The sequence below is a fragment of the Lacerta agilis genome, chromosome 8 (assembly GCF_009819535.1).
Source record: "Lacerta agilis isolate rLacAgi1 chromosome 8, rLacAgi1.pri, whole genome shotgun sequence".
Lineage (NCBI taxonomy): Eukaryota > Metazoa > Chordata > Lepidosauria > Squamata > Lacertidae > Lacerta > Lacerta agilis.
The window spans coordinates 8,948,945-8,975,134 of record NC_046319.1 but is presented as its reverse complement, the minus strand read 5'-3'; the positions used below and the strand labels follow the sequence as shown (position 1 = coordinate 8,975,134).

At 48.8% G+C, this 26,190-nt stretch overlaps 2 protein-coding genes across 26 annotated transcripts in view; both read left to right on the top strand.

Moving 5' to 3' along the window:
* Positions 1-3,380, top strand: part of EIF4G3 (eukaryotic translation initiation factor 4 gamma 3) — a 77,098-nt gene extending 73,718 nt beyond the window's left edge. For all 22 annotated transcript variants that reach the window (XM_033159380.1, XM_033159368.1, XM_033159366.1 and 19 more), the window contains 3 exons: positions 630-711; positions 1,785-1,931; positions 3,034-3,380. In XM_033159380.1, coding sequence (XP_033015271.1) covers positions 630-711; positions 1,785-1,931; positions 3,034-3,215 — 411 coding nt within the window. In that variant the 3' untranslated portion in view covers positions 3,216-3,380. The remainder of the gene's footprint in view (positions 1-629; positions 712-1,784; positions 1,932-3,033) is intronic.
* Positions 3,381-10,518: 7,138 nt separating this feature from the next.
* On the top strand, positions 10,519-24,967 carry HP1BP3 (heterochromatin protein 1 binding protein 3). 4 transcript variants are annotated; one of them, XM_033159354.1, is made up of 13 exons: positions 10,519-10,578; positions 15,566-15,743; positions 16,198-16,300; positions 17,392-17,545; positions 17,891-18,050; positions 18,888-19,031; positions 19,605-19,685; positions 20,210-20,367; positions 21,302-21,392; positions 21,513-21,672; positions 22,979-23,090; positions 23,660-23,794; positions 23,944-24,967. In XM_033159354.1, exons 2-13 carry the CDS (start codon positions 15,657-15,659, stop codon positions 24,245-24,247), a joined length of 1,689 nt encoding a protein of 562 aa, XP_033015245.1. In that variant the 5' UTR covers positions 10,519-10,578; positions 15,566-15,656; the 3' UTR covers positions 24,248-24,967. The 4 variants fall into 4 exon arrangements, with proteins under 4 accessions (XP_033015245.1, XP_033015249.1, XP_033015247.1 ...); XM_033159358.1 differs by lacking the exon at positions 23,944-24,967 and adding an exon at positions 23,857-23,929 and having other exon boundaries at positions 23,660-23,820; XM_033159355.1 differs by lacking the exon at positions 10,519-10,578 and adding an exon at positions 12,600-12,824.
* Positions 24,968-26,190: the final 1,223 nt, after the last annotated feature.

The window sequence follows — 26,190 nt, the reverse complement described above, 5'->3', positions numbered from 1 at the left end:
TGGGCTCTTGGTTCTTACAGAATCACGGTGTTGGGAGCATTTCACCACACCCCTCACCTGTTTCCACACTGCTTTCCTGACCCTCACTATCAGCAGAGTCTGGTTTCGCCCCTGGGGATTGCTTCTTGTCACCAGAACACAATTTTGCTGGCCTAGAGGGCTGCATTGTAGGGCTAGAGAGAAATTGTTGCTTTTACAGATGCCAAAGGGTTTTGATCTGTAGCACTGAGTTCCATCCTAGAATGCCTTTTTTATGTGACTCTCCAGCAGCAGTTTTTCCTGCTGAATAAATAACATCGTGGAAGGCAGAGGTGGGGGAGAGAATATAAGCCATTCTCCTACTCCCAGGAGCACTTTGGGGAGAGCTGATCTGGTAGGAAGCAGTTTAATGAGTGAGTTTATAACAGGCACCCCGAAACTCGGCCCTCCAGATGTTTTGAGACTACAACTCCCATCATCCCTGACCACTGGTCCTGTTAGCTAGGGATGATGGGAGTTGTAGTCCCAAAACATCCAGAGGGCTGAGTTTGGGGGTGCCTGGCTTATAAGATTCGTTCGTCAGCGAGTTCTTCGGAAGAGGTGCTGTGATGCAGGGCTTTTTTGACTTCTGCAAATGCTCTTGATTTCAGGCTAATCTAGATGAGAGCCAGATGAGTTCACCTACATTCCTTAGAGCTTTAATGACAGCAGTTTGTAAAGCCGCTATTATAGGTGAGTAATGTTCATCAGAGGTTTTAGACATGAAGCCATCCATATCTTTCCTCTGCTTTGCATGGAATTTGAATTCTTTACTACAGTCTCTTTTTAAAGCATGCGCTCTGCATGAAATGTCCCACTGATGAGACAGATAATGAGCGACCAGAACAGGTCATGTTAATGTGTCTTTCATCCCGGGGATTTCTGGGATTCTCCAGATCCTTTTTCTCTGTTGATCCAATCCATATCATTTGGAAGCATACTATGGTTGGAGGAAGAGAAATCACCTACCATATTACCATTTCCACCAGTTGTTTTATATCCTGAGTTGTTCCATTAGAAAACATCAAGTGATAACTGTTCCAATGGCAGTTCTTCATTTTGAGGGTGTGTGTGAGGAGATCTTTGAATTCTAGCCAGCAGTGACCCCCATGGATTTGGGGCATGGGTGGCAGTGAGAGTATTGCTTTTTTTGCCTTCCAATTTCTGTGCATTAAACCTTTTTGTGCTTTTGTAGTGTAGCTGAATGGGGATTTAGTTGGCTAACGTCCATGGTTGTGGCCACTTCAGAAGTTCAGTAAAGCTATGAAGGGAGAGGAGAACATTAACACACCAGCTAATGAGTCCCTGCATATAGAGAACAAGCATGTCAGGTTTCTATCCTTCCTGACATGCTGGCTTTCTGTGTGCAGTGATAGGGGGGAAATATGGAAGAGCTTTCCACAATGTGAACCCCACTCCTGTAGTGTGAAGGGGTACCACCCAGTGAGAGTCAAGCCTCAATATTTTTAGATCCCAGATACAGGTAGTTGATGTATTCCATCTTGTATAATTTTTGTACCTAAAATTGCAGGAGGTAGGATGAAGTGACACAGCTTCTTCCTTTCAAAGCTTCTAAGTTTTGGAAGATGAGCTGGTGAAATAAACCTTTCCAATTGCATAAGCAGTCCAGATGTTGAAGAATGTTCAATTTCTGCTGCTGCTATCCCTTTTCCTTGAATTGAGAGGATAGATAAGAGTTGCCTGCCTTCCTCCTTTCTGGCCAGCTTTTAACCAAATGCTGACATTGAATCTCTTCTCTTTTCTAGTGGACAGTTCTAGCTTGCGAGTGGACACTGCTGTTATCAAACAGAGAGTGCCGATCCTACTTAAGTACCTAGACGCAGACACAGAGAAAGAACTACAAGCACTTTACGCACTACAAGCATCAATAGTAAAACTTGATCAACCTCCGAGTAAGTGTACTCAGGGTCAGGGTGGTCTTTGGGGCTTGGTTCCTTGGTTCCCTTGAATTGGGCTTGTGTAAAATAGGACAGGTGGGACATGGGTGGCGCTGTGGTCTAAACCACAGAGCCTAGGGCTTGCCAATCAGAAGGTCGGCGGTTCAAATCCCCGCGATGGGGTGAACTCCCATTGCTCAGTCCCAGCTCCTGCCAACCTAGCAGTTCGAAAGCACAAGAAGGTTAACAGTGTTTCCATGCGCTGCTCTGGTTCGCCAGAAGCAGCTTAGTCATGCTGGCCACATGACCCAGAAGCTGTACGCCAGCTCCCTCGGCCACTAAAGTGAGATGAGCGCCACAACCCCAGAGTCATCTGTGACTGGACCTAACGGTCAGGGGTCCCTTTACCTTTACCTTTAAAAGATTACAGAATATGATGTGCTGTCACTGGCTGTAGGACCGTTTGCTGGTACGCCAAAGCCAATTTATACTAGATTTTCTTGGGGTGCATCATTTTGCTTTTGTTCATGATGAATAAGGGCCACAGAAAATCCTCCTGAGTTTGAATGTGGCTCCCAGTCAGCAACCAAAAAAGGCAGCCCTCTGTGTCCAGTTTCTCTTTAAGTCCTCTTACCCTTGTCATCCAGAGAAATGGAGGAAATGTCAAGTATATAGCAATATCCTCTCAGTTTTATATCATATTATTTTTTTATATCACATATTATTTATCTGTCTGAAAGTTTTTTGCAGTGTTGAGAGCCTGGATTCTAAACCTGCCATGATGCAGGATGTTGCTTAAGGTTAGGCCTTGCCATCTGAACAAAAATCTACCCACTGTGGAGCCCTAGAAAGGCCTCTCACCTGGAAGAGGCTTCCGAGAGACCTCTGAGCTCTGAAGAGCAATGATATTTGTGTTTCATTGACTCCCCTGATTGAGGAAGGACTAAAAGGGGTCAGACTGAGTAAATAGATAAAATATAAGTGGAGGGTTGGGTTAAAGGCTCAACACACTGCAGTTCACATTTTGAACTGAGCTTGCTAGCCAGCCGTGCCTGCCTTTCTGCTTTGGCTGCTGTCCAGGGGGGAGCGTTCACCTCTTCCTTTCCTTCCCCTGCAGATTTGTTACGGATGTTTTTTGATTGCCTGTATGATGAGGAGGTGATATCAGAGGATGCCTTCTACAAGTGGGAAAGCAGCAAAGACCCAGCGGAACAGAACGGGAAAGGCGTAGCATTAAAATCGGTCACGGCATTCTTCACGTGGCTACGAGAAGCCGAAGAGGAGTCAGAGGATAATTGAAACTGAATTACAAAAAAAAAACTCAAAAAAAAAACATAAAAAAACAATTTAAGTATTTTTTTAAAAAAAGTTTCACGTCTTCGCCAATCACAGTGCAGCAAGGCCAATTCTCGCGCAGAGCCCCCCCTTCCCCCACATGTGCACGAGTGGGAGAGGAGACAAAAATATATATATAAACGCAAAGGCGATCATGGAGGACAAAAAGTACTTGAAAATTCAAGTCCACTTCAAACCTGAGGGCAGGAGCACTAAACCAAAATACATCTATTTATAGAAAAATATTTTCTGTTTTAATCTTTTATTTTTCCTTTTTAAACAAGGACTCCAACTTTAAAAAGAAACAAATCTCTTTAGACAAAAAGTGAGAACTTTAATTTATTATTTTAAGAACTGCAAATGTCAGTGTAATGTTTAAATTTGCAGTTTCTGTAGCAAATTGTATAATAGACAAAAAAAAGCAGATAAATAAATTTCCCTCCCTTTTCAGAGCCACCTCAGTTTTGTTTCAAAGCACGGTATCTGTGTATTAAATTCTAAAGGGGTTTGGGAATGAACTAGGATGAGGGAGATGAACTTTTTTTAAAAAAGAAAAAAAAATCATCAGTTTTTTTCCGCCTGCCTCTCAGCTTGCTTCCACAATTTAAAAAAAATCAAAAGCAACAAAGCATAACCTTGGAGCTGAAGGAAAACCGCGTTTGAGAAAACGGCTGTGGACCAGACTGCTTGGAAAAATAACTTGCTCAGAGCAAAACAGTGCTATCCTGGAGGAAGAAGAAAAAGAAGCAGCAAAAAGTACTAGTGATACTTTCAGAACCTTTAGAGCAACTTTAAGGCTTGTAAATACATAGAACAAATATTTAAAAAGAAAAAAGAAAGAAATTGACTCGATACTATTTCTTTTCACTTTCAAAATATAAAGAACAAAATAAAGACAAACCTTGCAAGTTTAAAAGCACAAGAAAGTGGCTTCTTTTGATGGCAGCTTTGAACGTGCCTGGCCCCCTCAAGCCATGGCATGCTGCCTCCCTCGGAGGGGGGGCATTAACATTCCTGACCTGAACTGCCCCTGTGGCTTGTTTGCCCAAATCTCTTGGGCAAGCCGGGAGGGGGGAAGTTAAAGGAGTGAATAAAGAGGAGGTGGGTCACTCTTTGGGAAAGGTTTTGTTACAGATGGATTTTCTGTGCATGAGCAGGGAACGGCATGCCAAAGTATGTTCACCAACCTTTGCACCCTGCTGTGGGTGATTTACAGTGTGCAAAAAGGGTCAGTACAGCTGCAGCTTCCTTGTGAGCGTTATCCTCCATTTCACTGCTTATTAAATCTCTTACACCTCCCGCCTACCTTTGGGGAGTGTGTTGCTTTCCCTCCCTTTGAGGTGAAAGGAATGTACATAATGTGGTTAATGGTTTGCGGTGTCAGAATTTCTGCTTGGCCAATTTTATCCAGTTGTGGTTTTTTTTTGGGGGGGGGGGTGCTGTGTCCGCACATCCCAAGACACCTCCACGAAGCTTTTCCATTTGGAGATTGTGAGGCACCTTCTCCATCTGAATAAGTTTGATCTCTGTTGGCCACCTGAGATAGCCAGCTGCTGGCTCTCCCTGTGATGGCTCATCTGCTCTTAAATGAGCCACCGCTCAGGCTGCTTTTTGCAATTTGTGGAAGTCTAGGATGGCCTCGCCTCGTCATTCCAAAAGAAAATGCAAAATGACCCTTGTTTTACTTCATTTGTTATGGGGTTGCTGTGTTTTACGTGTGACAACCGGAAACTGAAAACTGCTTAAGTGTTGCTGGGGCGGCTTCTGCAGGAGCAGGCTTTACTCTGATCATACTTCAAGGTTGAGGGGGTGCATTTCAAGAGCCTTCCTTGAGTTGGCTACAGAGGATCTTCTCACTATGTATTTTCCCCTCCTATTTTTTTATATAAAAAACCCTGTGCAGGAACGCTGAGCTCTGCTCCTGACCCTGCCTTCTTCAGCCAAGGAGTGACCGGGTCAAGGCCACTCACCTTTCCATAGGATGGAAATTCTATTGCAGCAGCGGCACAAAGAAGCATTGTTACATCTTCTGCATGGAAAATGGGTGTGATTCAAATTGTTTGCTGCTGAAACTAGTAGTAACAGAAAAGGAGTTGAAAGTTTTTGACTTCTTCACTGGGAGCTTTGCAGGGCCCTGTTACTCTTCACGGCATTGTTATAAATGAAGACCTGGTTTTCTCTGAGCAAGCAGGTGCCAGTCCCGCTAGCATGTTTTTTTTATTCCAGTAAGGTTGACAACCTTGTCCCTGCCTGGCATTGGCCAGTGTTCTTATGGCAAAGTCAGTGGAGATAAAAGGGAATCCTAGTCCAGAGGTGACTCCAGTAACAAAAATGCCTGGAATAAGGTTCTTTCTCTCCGTTCGCTATCATCCTCACTCAGATTACTTGGGTTGAAATGTCCCTTTATGAAGCTCTATCAGCAATTGCAATAACAACCAGTTGAAAGCTTGCAACAGCAACAAAAGGTTTTAAGTTCAAAGTCTGACTAAAAGTAAATTAGCCAGGGACTCCTAGGCTTAGAACTTTGCAACCATGATATAATCTTAAAAGTGTTAGTAGTCATGATTGGCGGGCGGGTTTTTTGTTGTTGTTTTTGTATGTGTGTTGTTTTTTACTTTTCTGCCACAGAGGTAATGGTAACTGGAGTATCAGACTACTATCTACACGTGTTTGTGCCACGTTGGAAGGGTAGATGTCATTTTGCACTACATTTTGAGACTACAGAATTGTGTCATCTGATTAGTTGCAATGAGTGAACTTTTCCTTTGTATGCAAGGAGAACCAAGATACATATTCATTCCTTCTTTCTTTTTTTGGAAGAGATGGTGCACTCAAGCCCAACATTACTCTGAATATGTTACCCTTGCTTTTTTATTTCTGCATGCTGTGTGGCATTCATTTCCTATCTGTGGATCTGGAAAATAATTAACACTGTTTGGATATCATGGGCAAACATCCCATTTTGCCAACAGTCTCTGACCATACATCTGAAGCACTGTGTCCTAATTCTTAACCCATTCCACAGAAGCACAAGACCTACGGACAGAAATGAATTATGTTTTTAGTTGGAACTATTGTGTGTATTTTGAGGAGGGAGCTCTGCTTCCTCATAAGCAGTAAGCCCAAAGAAGTTAGATTTTCCAGGCCAAGACTTGCAGAGCCCTGGGGGGTGAAGTCAGGGCATTTAAAGCAGGAGTACTGGTGCACAGGCTTCCAGCTGGCCCAGGCAGCTGCCTTGCAAAGAGTGTCACAGACATTTGCTAATTTCACTATGTTGGCACCTACAGGGATTTGTCTTCTAATCTACAGCACTTCCGTTAGGCAACCCGAGTCCATTGTTTGCGTGTGAGCATTTTATATTGTTTTCTCCTTTCAACTCCTGGGGGGCTGGCAGCCACCTTATTGCAAGAAGCTAAAAATGTAGAAGCTGCTTGTGATGGTGGTAGTGGCGGCGGCTGCAAATGGATTTTAATTAAGCCACAGCCACATTCAAACACTTAGAGCTATTGAACAGCTTGGGTGTTTTAGAAGTGGCAGAGTTTGCTTCAGTTAAAATGGCACAGCCTCCTGAGGCTCCACTGTTTGGTTTTTAGCATTTTACAGCTGAAGGAAGCAGGTCTGAAGAAATGGGAGTATTGATAGAAATGGGAGTATTGAGCAGAACATGCAAAATTACAGCCCCAAAGTTATTAATACCAACTGACCTTAAAGCCTGCATTTCTGGGTTTTGGTTTAGCTTAGCAACAATGACTTCTGTGTGTATTGAAAGAGAAAGAGAGAGCAGCTTTGGGTCAGGAAGGTTCGAGTCCTTTTTAAAAATGGTTCTATGAAAAGTACTGATGTCAACAGAGCCATCATAAACAATGGGCTTTATGCGTGTGGACACACACCCAAAAAATCTCACCCTGCCTAACATTCTTCACTAACTCCAGCTTTCTGTTATCATGAAGGTAAAAGCTGCTTCCTTTACGATTCTTGCTGGGAACAGGCAAAATTGATCCTCCTTGAGTTTGAACAGGGATGGGGAACCAATAGCCTTACAGGTGATGTTGCTGGACTCCCAAGCTCCCAGCAGGCTCACAGGTCAGGGGTGGTGGGGGTGGTGCAGTCCCCCAATCCTGCACTTTAAAATCATCTTCCAGTTCCTCCAACCTTTCTGATGAAGCAGGCAGGTGGCATTTCTGCATGAAAGCAGGGTGGGTTGAGGAAGATTCCCCACAGCTCTTGCAGTTTCAGTAAAATTGAAGCACTCTGGAAGTAGAGGGGAAATTGGCAATTCCTGTTTGGCTAACAAAAGTCATAGATGGTTTCCAAGTAGATTAGAGCAGACCAACTGAAATAAATGGGCCTGTTCAAGAGGGGGAATAGCATTGGATACAGCCCCCCCCTTTACAAGGGTTCTGATCCAAACTGCACTAAGCTTTTTCCAAATTTCTGGGCTTATCATTTGCTGCCTTTGGCCAGACAGTGATTGGTTGGTTTCATTTTTATCTCACCTTTCCTCCACGTGTTGTACATAGTTCTCTCTATTTTATCCTCACAGTAGCCCTGTGAGGTAGGTTAGGCTGAGAGTGAACAACTGGCCCAAGATCACCCACTTGAATGGTGAAAATGGCATGTGCCATCTTGAGCAGAAGCTGGATAGTAGTGGTGTTGGGTGGGGGGAAGCCTTGTTAATGCCGATTTGTTTGTTTATAAAAGAGGTTGGATCCAGCTTAAGTCCTGCTCAGAGCAAACCCACTGAAATGAATGACCCTAACTTGGCCACGCCCATAAACTTCAATGGTCAACTCTTGAGTAGGACTAGGAAGAACCCAAGGCCATTTTAGTGTTGGAGAAGGTGCAGGAAGATCCAGGGGCTGGAGCAATTCCTGTGTGAGGGAAAGCTGCAACGTTTCAGGCTTTTTTAAGTGTAGAAAAATTGTAAGGGGAAAATTATAGAGGGGTATAATAGTATGCATGGGGTGGAGAGAAGTTTTTCCTCCCTCCTAATAGTAGAACCAAAAAAGAGCCATCCAGTGGAACTGACTGTTGGAAGATTCACGACAGACTAAAAGAAATAATTAAACTATGGAACTTACTGCCACAAGATATAGTGATGGCCACCAACTTGGATGGCTTTAGCAGAGGATTATTTTAATTAAGTCAGTGGCCATTGTATGGCTTTGAATCCAAGTCACGAGGGAGCACAGGTGAGGAGAGTGCTGCTTTTGCACCCAGGTCTTGCATGTGGGCTTCCCTTTTGGGGCCTCTGGTTGGCCCCTAACAGAACAGGATAGTGGACTAGATGGGCCCCCTTTGGCCCAATCCAGCACAACTAATTTATCAAAACGTTTATTTTGCCCTTCCTCTCTGTTAACAATCATAGAAATCTACAATAAAACCTGGGAAACAGTTACAGCAGCTTAAGGAGAAAACATCACTAAAAATTGCCTCCTTTGCATATGGGAGGGTTTGCTTTTAATGGCCATGGCTAAATCAGAAGATTAAGATGGGATTCTGCTGCCCATGGGGTGGCTTTACTCCTTAATTCTGTCAAATAATATATGTGTGGTAGTGGCTCTTTTTCAGATTGATGAAACCCCATCTTGCATCTTTATGTGCAGGAGGTTAGAAATGTTAAAACGAATTATATATTAAATGTTGGAGAATAGCTTGCAAGGTGCTGGTAGGCGTTTGGAGAGGGTACCTCATTTCCCTGGGTGGCCTCGCCTTGTTCATGGGCTCTCTACATTTGGTTGGTCCAGCAGAAAGGAAATAGGATGCAGAGACTTGGCAGGACTTTGAATTAATTCAAAAAAGAAAAGGTTGCAATTTTATATATTTAGTGCCTGCTGTCATTTGAGGATGTCAAAATATAGCCTTTCATGCATGGTTTGCTTACTCCACCATAGGAGCCTGGCTTTGACTTAACCCGTTTGCAGGAACAAGAGGCCTTCTAACAGTCTCATTTTTCATTAAAAACTGCATATGCTCACACATATATTTGTGGGGAGGGGCATTCCTTTGCATAACGGGTCACAGGACCCAAGACCCGGAGTCCTGCAGGTTATCCTGCATGCTATTCCTGGGCAGAGGGAGGAGCAGAGACCAAATTATCCTGTTTGGCTAGGACAGTGAAGACAGTGGCCTACTTTGCAGGGCTGTTGTTACAGGGGGGTGAATATGAGTTGGTAATGAATGGGCTTGCTTTTTACTTACAGCTAAGGAACCACAAGCACTGGGAACTACCCTTAAGCCTGCTCTATAAAATCCTTGGATTTTTTTTCCCCATTTCATGTGGCAGGTGTTTCTTTGGAACTTCTATAAGGAGCTTGTCTTCAGCCACAGAACCATTTTTCTTTCTTTCTTTCTCCCTGCTTCGGGACAACAGGTCTTAGCTCTTTTTAAGTGTAAAGCAAAGATCAGCCTGTCCCCCTTATTAGCTCTCACATCTTTACAGAAGCCATGTCCATATAAGTAAGAGCGCAGTTACGGGGTTCAGAAATCCTCTCTGCGCCTGCTTTCGATGGGCTCCTGGGCATGTGCAGAGAGCCAGCAAATTCCATTTGCCTTTGGGCCTCGTGCCTTCTCTGGCCCGAGTCCTATACATAAACCAGCTCAATGTTCTTGAGGATTAAAAAATATACAGTATATTCTTTCTATATACTCCTTCCCACCCGCTTCTTGTAAGCCACCAGCCCTGGGTGAGATTCTGAGCATATCAAGATTGCTGCCCCTCACGAAGGAATCCCTGGTTGCCGGGGATTCGTTCCCCTTGGAACAGCGAGCGCTGGAGGGAAGTTAGAGTCACCGTCTCCTGAGCATGTACAAAATTCCCGTGCGAACGAGGCTTTCTCAGGAGTGGGGGCGTGGCTGGCCGCGAGACAGCGCAGTCGCCTGAGTGGGGCGGGGCAATCACACTTTTTCCCGCCAAAAGAAGCTCGCTTCGGCCCCTTCCCCCTCCTCCCAGCCGCAAAAGCGCGCATGCGCCCTTCCTCCTTGTTCAAAGCCGAGGTGCGTTTTTGTTTATTCGAAAAGGGAAGGGAGGGGGAAAGAAAACACAAACGGGAGTGGCGGCGCGGCGCACGCGCGTCTCGGAGGCGCCGGTTGGCCGCCGCCGCGCGTTCGAAAGGCGCTCGCCGCCGGCTATTGGTTGCTCCGGCCCGGTAAGCCCCGCCTCTTCCTGCCCACCGCCGAACCCCCAGCGTCCCCTCCGGTTCCGCTGTCGTCGCTGCCGCCGCCGCTTCTTGCTACCGTCGCTGAAGGGGCCGCCGCCGCCGCTTTGTGCCTCGCGCGCCAAGAGAGAGAGAGAGGTGTGCGGGGAGAGGAGGAGGCCCTGAAGCCGGTGAGTGGCGGGAGGGTGGGGAGAGGGGGCGGGGTCAAAGGTCACGCGTTGGGCCCGCGCTCCTATTTGCATAACGCTTTTTTTTTTGGCGTGTGACGCTTTTGGCATCGGGAGGCCTGCGCTGGTCTCGGTGCCGCGCGCCGGGCAGGGGGGCGGGGCGGCCCCTGTTCCTTGGAAGGCTCATTCCTTGGGGCCTGGATGGAGGTGGCCGCGCCAGCCCCTCTGGCCTGGAGGGGAGGAGCTCGGGGCTCACCGCACACCTTGGCAGCGGCCCCCGGACTGGACCTACGGAGCAGCCCCTGCGCATCCTCCTCTTCGCCGCCACTGCTGCTGCTGCGCAGAGAGAAACGAGGGACAGAAAGCGACACACACCGACCCGCAAAGGTCCGTTTCCATGGCTGGCTAACTGACAGGCTGGCCGGCTGGCGCAGAAGACGGACTCCTCCAGCCTCTCTCCTCCTTGCTTACCTGTCTTAGGTGGCAGCTGAAGCACGTTCCCCACGCCCAAAGTTTGCTTGCCCGCACGGAGCTACAATAATCCCCAGCATCCTTAGCAGGAGCTTTTGAGCAGGGTGAGCCAGTTATTACCTCGCAATTTACAAAAAAAAAGAGCTGGGTCCCCCTAGCTTGAAATGCTTGTCATTCCAAGGGAGCTGACAGCAGTGCCTTTTCAGGCTGCTGGGAGGAAAGGAGGGGGAGGCCCAGCAGTAGGTGGCGCCAGAGCCAATGACAGAGGTAACTAAATTCTAGTTTTGTACCCATTCATCTCCCTGTTGAGTTCCACGAGGGCAACATTGAGACGACGATGAGGAGGGAAAACTGATAGGCACAGCCTTTCCACGGAGCTGGATGTAAGTAAGGAGGAAGGTGGGGACTGGCAGTGCTCCTTTTCCTCTAATGGACTAGCCTCCACTGGCAGCCAAAGTGGTGCCCTGGACTACAGCTCCCAGCATTGACCCTGACCATTGGCCATGCTATCTGATGGGAATTGGGGACCCCAGTGAGATCTGGAGGGCACCACATTGGCAACTTCTGTATGAATGAAATCTGTTATTAAATCCAGGGGGGACCTGGTGTTCTCCAAAGCTTTTTGACTACAACTTCCATCAGCCCCAGCCAGCATATTTGTATGCTGCTGGGGCTGACGGACATCTAAGGAAGGCATAATGCTGAACAGGACAGACACAAGGAAAAGGGGAGGCAGCAGTAAATAGAGAAAGGGCAGCTGTGTTCTGTTTGGTCCATAAATGTGGATCTGGAGCAAGTCAGGGGCTTCAGAGGTTGGTGGGCCCAGGATACCTGATCACTGCTGATGGGTGTTGGAGTCCAACAACATCTGGAGGGCCTCCACACAGCCCATTGCCCTGGTTTACTTTCAGGGAGAGGTCAGAGCTAAGGGTCATGCCAGGAGGTGGGTGTTGAAGGAGGCTTTGCAGGATGCAATAAAGCAGAGGTGATGTTGCAGGTGTTTGGTAAGTTGCTTTGGGCATAAGAGGGCAACAATGGAGGAATGATGGAGTTGCATAAGGGAACAGTAGATCCAAGAGTGGCGAAGCGGAAACTACAAAGATGGTGGGCAAGACACAGAAGAATCTTGAAAACTTTTATCAGGTGGAGGTAGCAACTCCAGAATAACATTCTAGGTGTGGTTCTGTAGCTCCTTCCTCCTCCAGCCTACCACCTCCTGCTTTGGGGGATAATGGCTGAAGCAGGCAAGAGCTGCTTCTACCCCCCAAGTTTCTGGTAGAAAAGCTAAAATCTAGACTGCTGTACTTGGATCTTAATTGGGGAAGTATCGTAGCACTGTGGAAGAGCATCTGCTTTGCAAGCAGAATATCCACGTTCAGTCCCTGACAGCATCTTTAGTGATGATGCCTGAAACCCTGGAGAACCATTGCTGCCAGTCTGTGTAGACAACACTGAGCTAAATGAACCCAGAGGCATGGCTCAATATATAATTATTGTGACGATTCCATTGTGGTCTCTGATCTCTGTCTTGCCTATAGCAGAATCCACAAGCGATGATTCCTTAAGGTTCCAGTGCAAAATTCTTTCATCTTGACCAGCTGCTTCATTTTGGATTCAGCAGGAAAGACGCACACAGAGGCATCCTTCCCCCAGCCTGCAAGCAGTGTCAGAGATACCAGGAGGCCTGTCACAAGGAGGAAGAGGAGGAATGCTGTCCATGTGGACTATTTTAATCCAGCACAGAATTTCCAACTGAAGTTAGCTTGGGCCACAGGAAGGTGTGTTCCTGTAGGTGTGTTTCGTCAGGAATGTATAGAATCGTGTTGATTTAGGCACTGACATTGTTCCTGGAAATGCTTTTAACCTCTTTTGAGAAGTGGCAGTGTAGCATCTCAGTGGCTGAACTACCAACTGGGATGCCCCAGTCCAAATCCTACCTCTGCTATGAGCATGTTAGGCGGCCTTAGGCAAGTCTCTCAACCTTATTCCACCCCCTAATCTACAACTGGGGGGCACAGCTATAAGAGCTGCAGTAGCAAATTGCCTTGGATGTTTGTACAGTAGGTGGTTTATAAGTGCAAAATAAATTATTCCATCAGCTTTCCCCAACCTGGTGCCCTACAGGTTTTTTGAACTGCAGCTTCCATCGGGCCCCCGCCAGCACAGCTGTATGATGCTGGGGATGATGGGATTTGTAGACCAATACATCTGGAGGACTGGGATACACGATCAGAGTATTGGGTAGGTGCTGAAAGTCTCCCGGAACAATTGCAGTTTTGCCACCTAGTTTTAGTTAGAAATGTTGGCGTCATAAATAACCTACATGACTTGTGATGTAAAAGCTTCTAGCTAAATCTGGGCCTTTGGAGTCTTCTGTATGATTCTCGCTTTTGCATAGAAAAATGCATGTGTCTTGAAACACAACTGCATTGTGATCTTCCACACAGGGAAGGTGCTCAGTCGCACCCAGAGCTCTGTGAGACCTGTCTAGCACATACGGGGACAAACAGATACTTTCCATGGCCTGAGGGTCTTGCTACCTGTGAGGTTAAGGGCAACTGTCCCTTGTTTCGCCCAGGGAGTTGTGTGGCTTAGGGGAGATTTGCACCTGGACCTCCCTGATCCTAAACCAACATTCTAACCACCATACCACACTGTTGTTTGCATCTGCTACAGCTTGACAGATTAAAAAGGTATGCAGCATTGCAGTCATTATGTATTTACGTGAATGTACATGCTATTTGAATTCAGGGGGACTTTGCTCTGAGTAGACTTGCTGTAAGTAGAAGAAAATCCTTTCATGCTGTGCTTAGGGGGTCCGGTCCGGTGCACCAGCAAAATCAAAGCCTAAGGAGTTTCTTTGGTCCCACAGAAATGTATGAAACTTGCTCCTGAACATCATGCTCACTTTCGGTATTCTTTAGAAAAGTAGAATGGGTGAGGGGGGACTTGCGTGTGATTAAGCAAAGGTTTGAAATTTATGGGGTGCATACTTCGGAATCTCACCCTGAAGAAGAGTGTTTTGTAGGCAAAGAAGGAGGGGGTGGCAGTTGCTAGGCTGGATGGAGGGGTTACTTCACTTCATACCAGGAATAATGCACACATGTTGGCTGCCTGAGGCTATCTGGGTTGTTTTTTAAAATAAAAATTAAGGTTTTTTTCTGGGTCTTTTGGAGGAGGGGAAGAAGGTATGTTATGCAAATCCACACACAGGACTACGCCAGCCAAGGGGCCCTGTGCCCTACCATGCCTGAGCTCAAAGAGGCAGAGGTGTCTCACATTCACCCAGATCTCTCAGTCTGTCTCTCCAGTCTCTTCTGGCAGAACTAAACATTCAGAAAGATTGCAGGGCATTGTGTCCTTTGGGAGATAAATCTAGGATGGTCTTCCTGCATTTGCCTTCCCCCCCCTCCTGCTCCTGTATTCCCAGTCGCTCCATCAAGGCTCCCCCCCCCCCCAGAGAGGACTAAAACCTTTCTTGTTGGTGGGGCCTGAGGCCAGAAGGAATGTAGGGAATTTGCCCTGCGGTGGGCCTAGAACCTCCCCATGCTGTTTTTCATTTCCTGCATTTTAACCTGATGGGTTTTTTATTAATAAAGTTGCAGCGATGCAGGTCTTGCCCTCGTCCGACCCACATCCTTCCCACACCTCAAATAGGTTGGGGGGGAGGGGATGAGACTGATTTGTGCTCCAGGCAGTTTAATTATTTCCTCTCACCCCCAAAAAAAGTTGTCGTTCTGAAAAATGAGCATTCCACCCACCCACTTTCAGCTTTATTACAGTGCAGTGGAGCTGAGAAGTTGTTTTCCCCTGAGTGTCACATTTCATCTGCTTTAAGAAACAGGATTGGGGGCTGAAACTCCAAAATTGTTTCCCCCCTGCCATCCCCGCCATGGAGCTGTGTGGGTCTGTTGCTGCAACTCCTTGTATGTTAGAGTGGGGTGGCTGGTGGGGTTGTTTTTAAAGGTAGCCCTCTGCTGCCTGGAGGTTTGTGACATTTAAAAATAAGCCGGTGAAGGTGAGGGCAATGAGCTGCTTTTCGGTAAAGAAGGGTGGAAGCTGGTCAGCTTGGCTCTTCAGGCCTCTGGTGATGAATGCTGTGGGGTTACCTTTAAATGTCCCACATGTAGAATAAGATCTTGGGGCTGGAGGGAGACGTTTCCACCCACAACATGCTAGCTGGTTGCATTCTGCTTGGGTTGCCTACCCGGGGGCCTCCACTTCCATCCTTGGTCTGTTGGGTGCTGGGCAGGGGGCCTCAGAAGGGGAGGACATTCCCTCACCCCACAATCTGTGCAAGGAAAACCCATTTCCCACCTGCAGGGGTTTCTGACGGGAGCTTCCTGCTTCTCCATTGGACCACCAGCAAAGTAGGTTTCCTGGCCGCCGCCTCCTCTGCAACTGCTTATTTTGTTGTTTTCTTTTGCTTTGACTGCTCAGCGCGATAGGGATGTAGATGAAGTTGCCTTTGTTTTTGTTACGTTGTTAACCTTCACACCAAATCTTTTCTGCACTTCAGGTTGTCTGTGTTAGGAAGTCCTCTCCCCTTGAGGTTAAAACCTGGGGCTCCAAAGTGTTACCCTCACGTTGGGGCTATACATTAATTTAAAATGGCGACTGATCTGCCCGAAGCTGATCCCGCACACCGTAAGGCGCTTCCACTCTTAACGGGAGCCCCCCTGGACAAGTTGAGTGAGGTAGGGGTTGACCCTTCCCCACGCTCGCCCTTGGACTGGCCCCTGCGAGGGCTGCTCTACTCTTCCTTCCCCTGCTGCTTCTAGGAATCTTGGTTGGGGCTGCCTCCAACATCTCCCTTCCCTTTCCCCTGCCATCCCCTCCCCACCCCAAAGCAGTGATCCCTGAGACCTCCCTCGCTGGGTCCCTTTGCTCTTCTCGTTCTGAACAGAAGCTATAAAAATGTATATACATCCTGTGGTGCTCAAAAGTTCTGATGGAAACAGGAAGTTGGAGCCAGCTGCCTCCTAAAGAGCCTGAGCGCAGTTGCCTCCGTCTTAGGTGGAATCCATGGTGGGGTGATGGTGGCTTTCTTCCGGGTGTCCCTAGTTCCCTCTGGAGCCTTCCCCCTGCCCCAGCCCACTCTGCACCTCCTGGGCTCTCCTTGTGACGCTCTCGCCACTGTTTCCCTTCCAGACGGCTGAAGACGCCACCATGCCCATCCGCCGGGCCGTGAATTCTTCTGCTCGGGAAACTCCTCCCAAAAGCAAACCTGCTGAAGGGGAGGAGGCCAAGCCAGGTAAAAACACCCACATCCACCTGTTGTCCTCCTTGGTCTGTGGTCAAGTGGTGGTGGTAGGGTTGATTCGCATGCAGCCTTGTCCTTTCAGCCAGAGAACCATCACTGCTTTATAAGTGGACCCTTGGGGATCTACTGAAATTGTATGTGTGTGTATGAGACACACAGAGAGATTCAGGTAGGAGTTTGGAAAGTTTGGTGTTTGAGATGCATTCTGTTATTTTTAATAGCATTTATTATTTCAGTTTGCATCCCACCCTTCCTAATAAGAAAAATAGGAACAATATTTTTTGTAAACTGGTTTGGGTTCCTTGTTTTTACAATCAAGAGGTGTACGAATTTTATTAAATTAAAAGTTGTTCTTTTTTCCTTTCCTTTTTCTTTTTCTTTGAGAAGTGTTCTAAAAAACCAGTTTTGAAAAGTGTTCCCCCAGCCAGTGAGTGCAGAGTTGCCTGAAACATTATCTTTCAGCCATCCAAGGCCAAGGGATGTTTTTAGATTTCCTCCTGGAAATCAGTAATGGCACAAACGGGCATACGTCACCAGGAAGAGCGTTCCACAAGGGGTGATAACCTTCCCCACAAGGCCCTGCCAACCGGGCTCACTGCCAACTGGGTATTGCCCCGTGGCCGTACCACCAAGAAGACCACCTTGTACAGGCAAAACATGGGCTCAGCCCCTGAACTATAGCCTGCCCTCACCACCACACTCACTCTACAGAGTTTTGGGAATGGAAACTGAGCCCCAGTTGCCAATTGAGCCAGTGGCTGCCCTCCAACGCATCAGCTTATAAGTAAAGGAGGCTGAAAGGTACCAAAAAGGCAACTCCGTCGCTACTTATGGTTCCCAATGGCCCACCAGCCCAATAGCCCCCACGTCTGCCTCTGGCTACCAGCTGATTGCTTTTGCCATCCTGCCTGCTTGTGAGCAGTCACTTCAGTCAGGAGACATAGCAGAAGGGGCCAAGGTCGATCTGTCCCATTGTAGCATTCCTCAGGCAGGGCCTGTTTGCCCAACCGCAGTGGGTGTGGGTGTGTTTTGTCCTTCGCATGTAACTTGCACATGGCCCTCTTCTTCCTCTTCCCTCTCAGATCCTGATGTCAGCTCAGAGGAATCTGCTTCGACTGTAGAGGAGCAAGAGAATGAAACTCCACCAGCTGCACCCAATGAGGCAGAGCCACCCAAGGAGCCCGAAGTGGAAGAAAAGGAAGGAGAGGCGAAGCCTGCCGAGGAAGCCAAAAAGGAGTAAGGAGTGGGGGGCAGTCATAACCGGGGGCAAAGGCTATGCCAATGTCTCTGCCATCCCTACCTGGAGATGCAGCCAGGGATTGAACCTGGGGCCTTCTGCATGCCAAACAGGTGCTCAACCTCTGAGCTGCCATCCTTCCCTGATAATTTGGGGAAGGGAGTGCTGAGCTAAGTGGAAGTGGCTTTGTACGAGGCCCCTTCCCAACATTCATTTGCCCGGTTCTTCTGATTCCAGCTCTCTGCTTTTCTGTGAGATCAGAGCTCCCCTGAGCTGCAGAAAATGTCTTTGGGCTTCTGGGATTCCTGCATGAGTTTTGAGTCTCCCCCTTTGTGTGTGTAAAGGGAGAAGGATCAAGTCAAAGAGGAGAAGAAGAAAGTCAAGAAGACCATCCCTGCCTGGGCCACCCTCTCTGCCAGCCAGCTAGCCAGAGCACAGAAGCAGACGCATATGGCTGCTTCCTCTCGCCCCAAGATGGATGCCATTTTGATTGAGGCAATCAAGGTGAGCACAAAGGGTGGGCTTCTTGTGGGTTGCTGCTCTTCCTTTCTCTTTGTGCCTCTTCCCCACTCCCAGGTATGTGATATTTTGTCACTTTTCACTCCCCAGGAATAGAGTGCCAGTTGCACCGCCGGTTTAAACATATTTGCTGTTTCTGTGTTTTTATCACATAGGTCGCCTTAAAAAGGATTGTTTAGAAGGCGATTAATAAATCATTGATAATAATAGCTCTCTCAGTCAGCACCAGCACAAACACCCCTGCCCTCCCAGCTTAAGGGGCACAGCTCTGCTGTGGTCAGTGATCAGCCTTTGGGCCAGGAGAACCCCTGGACACCTGCCAGTTGGACCTCCCAGTTTCCTATAGGAAGTCCTCCAGGCTTAAAATGTCTTTATAGAGGGCTTTGTTTGAGATGCTGTCAGAAATCTGCCATCATCACATTTCACATGGCGCTGGGGGGAATGCACACACTTTAGGAAGGCAGCGTATGACTATGAGAGCACCCTGATTTGAGTCAGGAAGGGAGGATGCCTCAAGCCATGAGCAGCCTGGGCTTTGCTAATTGTCCTGGGAGAATCCTGCAAGTGAAAAGCCCCTGCTAGTCTACCTGGTAACCCTGAGCTAGATGGTTGTCCCCCTAGTCGCTCCAGGTAGGGTTATGAAGCACCCCGTCTTGAAACTGTGGAAGAAAGATACAGCCAGATCAGGCCATCCTTCTGTTCTCACTATACACAGCAGATACCTCAGTGGGAAGCCCACAAGCAGGGCTCTCCCTGCTTGTGATTTTTTCCTAGCAACTGGCATAGGGTAAGCCTAGTCACAGGTGCCTCCTCTCCTTCCAGGCATGCTATCAGAAAGGCGGGGCATCAGTTGTGGCCATCCGGAAGTACATCATCCATAAGTACCCTTCACTGGAGCTGGAGAGGAGGGGCTATCTCCTCAAGCAGGTCCTCAAGAGGGAGCTAGAGCGAGGAGTCATTCGGCAGGTGAGTTGGGTGTGGGTCAAGGGTTCTTTTGCTTGCTTATTTCTCTCTAGGCTGCCAAGCATTAGGAGAGCTTGCAGATTGGGTGTGTTAGGACTGAAACAATCACTTACATTTTCCAGAGTTCAAAGGCTTTATTCATGCAGGAGCAGCTTTGTCTTGGCAAAAACTATTTATTTACAGGATGAGCAGAGCTAAAGAGAGAGAAATTGCAGACACCTTGTCAGAACAAGTTGGGAGAGAGAAACAAAATGGCTGAGCTTTAAGGGGCACAGTTAACTTAGACAAAGAGACTACAAAAAATGTTGGATAGATTACTAGAGAAACAGTGCCCTGATGTGGTTTAAAGTAGCAACTTAGAAACTAAGAGAAGGAAATGGATTTGTTTTGTCCAACACTCAGTCCCAAGGGGAATTCAGGAGCAGGGAACAAAGGCGTAAAATGTACCACTAAAGCCAATTTACAGTAGGCCTGAGGAAAGCACCTGCCAGCATGGAATGGGGAAGCTTTCCCAGCCTTTCCTCCTGGGGAATGTTTGCCTGGTGCCTGAACTGGACCCCTCTTTCTCCATGCCAGGTGAAAGGAAAAGGAGCCTCTGGGAGTTTTGTGGTGGCCCCGAACTCAGGGAAAACGGCCCCCAAATCCAGGGACCGGAAGGTAATGCTGAGGGGCCTGTGGGAGGTTTAGGGGTTGAGGTAGTAAAGCTCTTAATTTGTGTGCACAGTTGAAATCCTCCATTCTGTGAAGGAACTAACAAGGAGGGTTCTTCAAGAGCTCTGAAGAAGGCACACGTTCCACAGTGGTGGAAGCACTTGAAGAACTAGTGGCCGACCCTTTTCCATGTCTGTTGATGGCAAAGGATTACAGTAAACGTACATGATCTTTGAGATAAAAGCCACATTTCCCGCATACATTTAAAGCACATGACTTTCCGCCGATGAATTATGGGAACTGTAGTTTAAGGGTTGTGGGAAATGTAGCTTTGTGGGGGTAAACTACAGTTCCTGGGATTCTTTGCTGAGGAGTGGGATGTGCTTTAAACATATGATTCTATTCTGTGATTCTATGTGGACGTGATGATTAGCACAGACAATTGCTTTGTAAACAGAACATGTAGAAAACGGGGCTAGGAATGTATAGGAAGAAATGAATACTTGCTTTGCTTCCTCTCTCCTCCGCAGCGGGGCTCCTCTTCAGCATCCGGCCCAGAGCAGCAAGTGAAGCTGGAAGACATCCTCCCGCTGGCCTTTACACGCCTCTGCGAGCCGAAGGAGGCATCCTACAGCTTGATCAAGAAATATGTATCCCAGTATTACCCGAAGCTGAAGGTGGACATCAGGTAGGGCTGGAAGGGGGAGGGCAGGAAGGTGACACTGGCTGGCCAACCAGCCGGGACTTCTTGCTTTAGGCTCTGACAGCAGGTGTAAGGGCACGACTCTTCAACAACTTCCGACTTGGCATTGGCAGCAAAGGATTATTCCCTGTTGGGAACATGGGTGGTACCATCTTCACAGAAGTGGACCCATTTCAATGAGAGGAACTGAGCCTTGTCCATCAGTTGCATCTACTCAAGTAGGACTAACTTTGGGTACGAACTGATGTTCTCACCCGAGACATGTACCGTACCTATGGGGTGTTCCTGAGTATGTTCAGAGTGTCCCGCCATTGTAGCCAGAGCAGAGGAAATGACTTTCTTTACAGCTCAGTGGCGACTGAACCTGGGGTTCCCTGCACGAAAGGCAGGTGCTCCACCACTGAGCTGTAAAGAAAGCTCAATTGTGAGCTCAGTGGGCAAACGGCCAGGCCTGGTAGAAGGCAGCTTCCACTACTGCTCAAAATTAGTTTTGTCCCACTGCTCCTGTGATCCTCCTCCCCGCAAAAAAGGAACCCTTAAACTCTTCTAGGTTTATTCCAAATGTTTTGAAGTATACTGGGATTTTTAAAAGAAGAAGAAAAAGGAGGGGTGTGGCTACTTAGCTGGTAGTCTGTGCGAGGGTTTTGTGCTCCAGTTCACAGCCTGTGGACAGAACAAGCCATTCAGCATCCCGTGAGGGAGCAGAATCTCCTCTACTTCAAGGAAGGGCCACCCAGGAGGGCTTTGTGTCAGCCTCAGGCCCAGGAAAGAAGCAGCACTCTTCCTTCCGGGAGGCTGTTTCAATCATCCTCCCTCTTTTCAGCAGGATCTCCCTGCTGTTGGGAGATAGGGACTGTGTGCTCTTTGCCGCTCTCTCTGCCAATCATGGCCTTAAAGCTCCTTTTCTTCCCTCCCACAGACCCCAGTTGCTGAAGAATGCTCTGCAGAGAGCAGTGGAGAAGGGCCAGTTGGAGCAGATCACAGGGAAAGGAGCTTCTGGAACTTTCCAGGTGTGTTGGGGGGGGGGGAGAGCAGCCCAGCTCCCCTTAACTTGACTCCCCCTGGCTCCCCCCCTCCATTGGCCTGCCAAGACCAAGAAGCTTAGGGGGCTGCGTCTGGGTCTGTTTCAGCTGAAGAAATCTGGGGAGAAGCCCCTTCTGGGTGGGAGCCTGATGGAAGATGCCATCCTCTCCGCCATCGCGGCCATGAATGAGCCCAAGACCTGCTCCACCACTGCTCTGAAGAGATATGTTCTGGAGAATCACCCAGGGTCAAACTCCAGCTTCCAAGGTATAGAGGCACAGACGCAGGCAGGCAGAGTCATAGAATTGTAACATTGTAGAGTTGGAAAGGACCCCCCCCCAGGTTGATCTGGTCCACCCCCTGCAATGCAAGAATCGCAGCTAAAGAATCCCCCCCGTTATCTGGGAGGGCCCTACACTGGCCAAAGTGAATACCAGCAGAGCCCAGCCATGGGGTGCGGCAGGGGTGGGAAGGAGACCGACACATTTCATTGGTGTGGGCGCAGGCTACAGGCCCCTAAATTTGGGGCTAATGCGTAGATCGCAGACACGTAGAGTTGGATGGCACCCTGAGGGTCATCTAGTCCAACCCCCTCCAGTGTATTTCCTCTTACCTCTATGGGGCGCCCAGACCTATAGAAATAGGAAAAGACGAGAGTGGCAACCAGCCATCGCCACCTGTTGTCAGGTGTAGGAAATGTGGGTGGTGCTTGGATTACTGGGTCCCCTGGTTTCTGCCAAAGGTCATTTACATCTGCAGAGAAGAGCCTTGGAGTTTAAGTGGGTTTATGGTGAGGGCTCAAAAGAGCAACCAGAACAGGGGTTACATTGCAGTAGCAGAGCCTTGGCAAATGAAATGCCTGCGTGACCCTCCCTCCCTCCATTCTTCCATTGATTGCCCTTACAGCCCAGGTTTCCCCTCTCAGATCTTGGGTTTTAAAATAGCCCAGTGGTGATGTTTGCAGGAGCCCTGCTGGGAGAAAGCGTGTGCAGGCCGTGTGTTTGTGTTCCAGAAGAGCGCCTGCTCTTGAAAAGACACTGAGCCTTGGCAAGGGCACAGGGCTTAATGGAAGCCACCACCCCCCAGTTCTCCACATGGGCTCCCTTGTAGCTGCCCTTTCAAGGCAGCCTGTTCTGTCCGCCACAAGGAGAAGTCCGTGGGCTGGTGCTCATATCTCACAGCCTGTGCCTGGATTATTTCCTCCTTCAACACAAAGCCAGAGTGCTTTTTCCTCCCTGCCTCAGGCATCTTGGGGCGGGGGCAGTGGTTGAAGCAAAAGCCCCTCCACTTGGCTCAGAATACTCATTGCGAATATAGGGGAGCAGAGAGACAGACAGACAAAGGCTTTGGGCCCCAATTTTGACCTATGTTTTGAAAGGGCTTAGAGGGAGGCAGTTTGGAATCTGATTTTTGTTGCCTTTGGGAACAGCACAGAGGCAGCTCAAATTTGGCCTCTTTGTCAGAATGGGGCTTGCAAAAGAGGCCATTCCATGGCAGGGAAGGGATTTGTTGGGGGGTGCTAAGCTCAAGAGACTGGTGCCCCTCCTGATGCCATCCCCCTTCCACCCCACAGTCCACCTACTGAAGAGGACCCTGCAGAAGTGTGAGAAGTACGGCTGGATGGAGCAGATTTCCGGGAAGGGCTTCAGTGGCACCTTCCAGCTGTGTTTCCCCTACTATCCCAGGTAACGGGGTTGGTGGGCAGCCTCTGCCTTAGGAGGAAGCACCTGAGATACCAAGGTGCAAGGCGGGACAGGGCATGGTTAGGGGGAGGAGTTAAGGAAGCGCTTTAAATACTCGAGTCAACCTTATTCTCACGAACACCTGTCCTCCAGCTGACTCTCTTTAACGGCAGCAGTGGGAACCTTTTTGATTGGCGGGTCCAGATCGTTTCATCTCCCACCCCGCAGGCCCACAACTGCCAATCATCTGGTGTCAGGTGACTGATAGGTGGCGGCCCCCTGGTGAAGCAGCCTTTAGCAGGATTGATTCCCACTTCTCCCTGGCTACCAGCTGACATCAGATGATTGACAGGTGGGCCTGGTTTGGTGGAAGTGACTTTGTGGGCAAAACTGGACCCCCCCTTAGTGGGCCAAAGTTCCCCCACCCTGTTCTAAAGCCTTGGGTGGCTAAAGGTATGGGGGAGAGGAGGATCCTGTCCCTTTTGTTCCCATTGAGCTCCACTTTGCCACCTGGTGAGACTAGGGGGTTGATTATTTCCTCTTGGGGAATGTTCCTTCTTTCCCCCCTGCAGCCCCGGTGTCCTGTTTCCGGAGAAACAGAAAGCGGAAGAGTCAGAGGAGGATGAAGAGGAAGAGTCAGAGGAAGAGGAGGAGGAGGAGGAGTCAGAGGAGGAGTCAGAAGAGGAAGAGCCCCCTCCAAGGAAAAGGTATCTGTTGGGGGGCACTTTTGGGTCCAGGTAGTTTTAACAGTCGCAGCAGCCCTCCTGGGCCACCTGGCCTGCTGTGAAGAGGCAGGGGCTGGGGTTGCCTCTGGGCTTGCAGGGCCCGCCCTGAGAGCTTTTTTTTCCCTTGGCAGGATGCAGAAGCGGCCCCCGCCGAAGGCCCGGAACAGGGCCCCCCCACTGGCAAAGCGGCGGGAGGCCAAGCCCAAGCCCCGCAAAGCCCCCGTTGCCCGCCGTGGGAAGGCCAAAGCCCCCCCTCCCAAGGTCAAGGCCCCCAAGGCCAAGAAAGCCAAGCCCGCTGCCCCGCCCCGCCCGGCCCTCAAGACTCTCTCTGCCCCCAAGAAGCCCTCCTCAGCCGCCAGCGCAAGGAAGGACCTGAAGCCCTCGGCCAAGAAGAGCAAGACCACCATGCGCAAGTCCCTGAGAGCCAAAAAGTAACCCCCTCTCCCTCCGGAGTGGCAGGGCACAAAGGGGTGGGGATCCCACACGCTTGCTTGAGAAGTGCAAGGCCACCTTTGTCTCTTACTCCTGATGCTTTCAAACATCTCTCTCTTCTCCCCCCACTTCCTTCAGCAGCGGTGAAAACCAGCCAATCAAAGTGGCACTTAATAATCCAAGCGTCTCCCCTTAGGTCTAGGTCCTGCCCTCTGTGCCTTCTTGCCACCCACCCTCTTTCCCCCCTCCCCTCCCCCTCTCCCATCTACCTGACCCCTTCCCCTCCAGAACCTTTAATCAGTAACATAGAACTGTTCTTTTTAAAAATAAAAAAGGAGAAAGTTAATCTGTACAGGGTCACCTTGCCTTTGAATTTTGGGCTTTTGAAACAGGTTGCAGAAGAAGATTTTTATATTTTTAGAAAGTGGAAAGGATCCCCGGGAAGACTTTCTGAACAAGGCACTTCCTCCTCCCTCCTCCTCCTCCCACCTTTTGGGTGCCTTGCTTGGTTCTTGCAGGCCAGTGAACCCCCTGGGGTGAGCAAGTCTTCTCAGAAGAAGAGTTGGATGCCAGGCGGGGGGGGGGGGGCTTCCCCACAGACGCCTTCTTCATTACCTTGTTGTGTTTTGTTGTGTGTTTTTTTTTTTAGTTTAGATGTTCCCCACCCCCAGTGTTTCAGTGTCGCATAAAAACCAAGCTTACATAAAGGTCTTCTTGAATCCAGCTTTTGAAACTTGTTCTGTAAAGAAAGAGAAAAAAACAACAACGAACATCAGGTTTCGTCATTTGTTCCCCCTCCCCTTTTTTTAAAGGAAAAAAAGAGAGAAAAGAAAATGACTGAGAACAATCTCAGTGGAGCAAATGAGTACAGCCATTAAGCAAAGGAACATGCTGTTTGTTAAAATAAAAAGTAGACTCTTGACACCTGTCTGGGATGTGGTCTTTTGCAGACACCCACAAAGTGTGGTGCTGGGGCCTGGGTGGTTGGGATGCGGGAGAGAGAAGCCTGCTCCCCAGAGCCATCCCAGCATAGCCCCAGCTCATTCATGGGCCAAGAGGGTCCTGCTTGCGGCTCAGAAGTGCCCTGAAGCACCACCTCAAACAGAATGCTTGGGAATCTTTTGGCCACTGTTTCCCGAAGTTGTTGATGATGCCCAGTTGGATTTAATTAAATTCTTCATTTCCACAAAATCCCAGGAACGTAAGAAATTGCCTTATGCTGAGTCAGACCCATAGGTCCATCTAGCTTAGCGTTGTTTTTGCTGACTCTCCAAGGTTGCAGGCACACCTGGGACCGTCTGCATGCAAAGCAGGTGCTGGGTCTCTTCTCAGATGCCCACATTTGTGGCCCAGTTCTTTTTTGGGGGAGATGGCTGGGGCGGGACAGATGGCCGTGTTGGTGGATTAGGCAGGCAGCTGCTGGAAGTGTTGAGGTTGCAGATGACCACCTTCATTTCAAGAAAACGTCAGGCTCTCACTTTTGTCTGCTACATTCCACCCTCATTCTCCTGCTTCTCACTCCTTAATTCACAGAGGTTTGGAAGGTTCCTTTTATAAATACAATGCATTTTGTGTACCCAGACTGCAACACGTAAAACTGACCCAGACGGCACCCTGGGCAGCAGGGATCCTGTGATCCGTGGTCAGAAGGGTGAAAATGCAGGCAGTGTCAGCCATCTGGGCTCTCGCTTGGCATTAACACTTTGGGATGGTGCACAAATTTGCAGGAGCACACGGTGGAGACACACACCCTGTTGTGGAGACGGGTGTGCTACTACAGGGCAGGGAGAAAAGACTTCAAATGGCACAACATCTGTTTTAGTTGCAGTGCTTGAGTCCAGATACAAGAGGTTTACCAAAACCACTCATGCAGCCATCCATGGTCTGCCAAAAGCTGAATGCCGCTTCCCCCCCCCCCAGAACAGCAGCCCAAAGCAACAGGGCAG